Source organism: Camelina sativa, chromosome 1, assembly GCF_000633955.1.
Source record: "Camelina sativa cultivar DH55 chromosome 1, Cs, whole genome shotgun sequence".
Classification (NCBI taxonomy): Eukaryota; Viridiplantae; Streptophyta; class Magnoliopsida; order Brassicales; family Brassicaceae; genus Camelina; species Camelina sativa.
In genome coordinates, this window is record NC_025685.1 from 16,507,111 (window position 1) to 16,507,597 (window position 487).

At 35.9% G+C, this 487-nt stretch overlaps 1 protein-coding gene across 1 annotated transcript in view; it reads right to left on the bottom strand.

The window, feature by feature from the left end:
* LOC109124528 (coatomer subunit gamma-like) overlaps nucleotides 22-487 on the bottom strand; it is a 5,043-nt gene continuing 4,577 nt past the window's right edge. Inside the window, exons 9-10 of the mRNA XM_010425446.2 lie at nucleotides 337-437; nucleotides 22-208 (exon numbers count right to left, since the gene is read on the bottom strand). Coding sequence (XP_010423748.1) covers nucleotides 22-208; nucleotides 337-437 — 288 coding nt within the window. The remainder of the gene's footprint in view (nucleotides 209-336; nucleotides 438-487) is intronic.

The window sequence follows — 487 nt, forward strand, 5'->3', positions numbered from 1 at the left end:
TATAATGCTAGACGAAAGATGTCAAAAAACAATTACCTGTGTTGAAAGGTATGTGAATTCACAATCTTCAATGAACTCGCAAAGATGGAGCAATCCATTTTCCTTTGCATCTGGAATATCTCTGATAATGGTTACGATGGAATCTACAATTGCCCTTTTATACTCAAATCCACCTTCTTCTCTAAGAATGTTGCTTAAGAAGTTCATCCTACAAATCCAAAAGGGCAAGGCAGATTTGTAAGGTCGAATAAAAGTCTTAACATCTTGAAGTCGTTAGAAAAAGTAGTTATGCTACAAACCGAAACTACTAATAACAAAACCTAAAACCTCACTTACAGTGATCTATACTTCAGTGGAAATTTCAAACACAATGATCTTATGGCATCCACAACCACAATTTTGAACTCATCGGCAATATCTGACATGAAATTAGTTATCTGCTTCATCAACCGTTCCACACTAGATTCATTCCCTGTCTTCAGGAGTG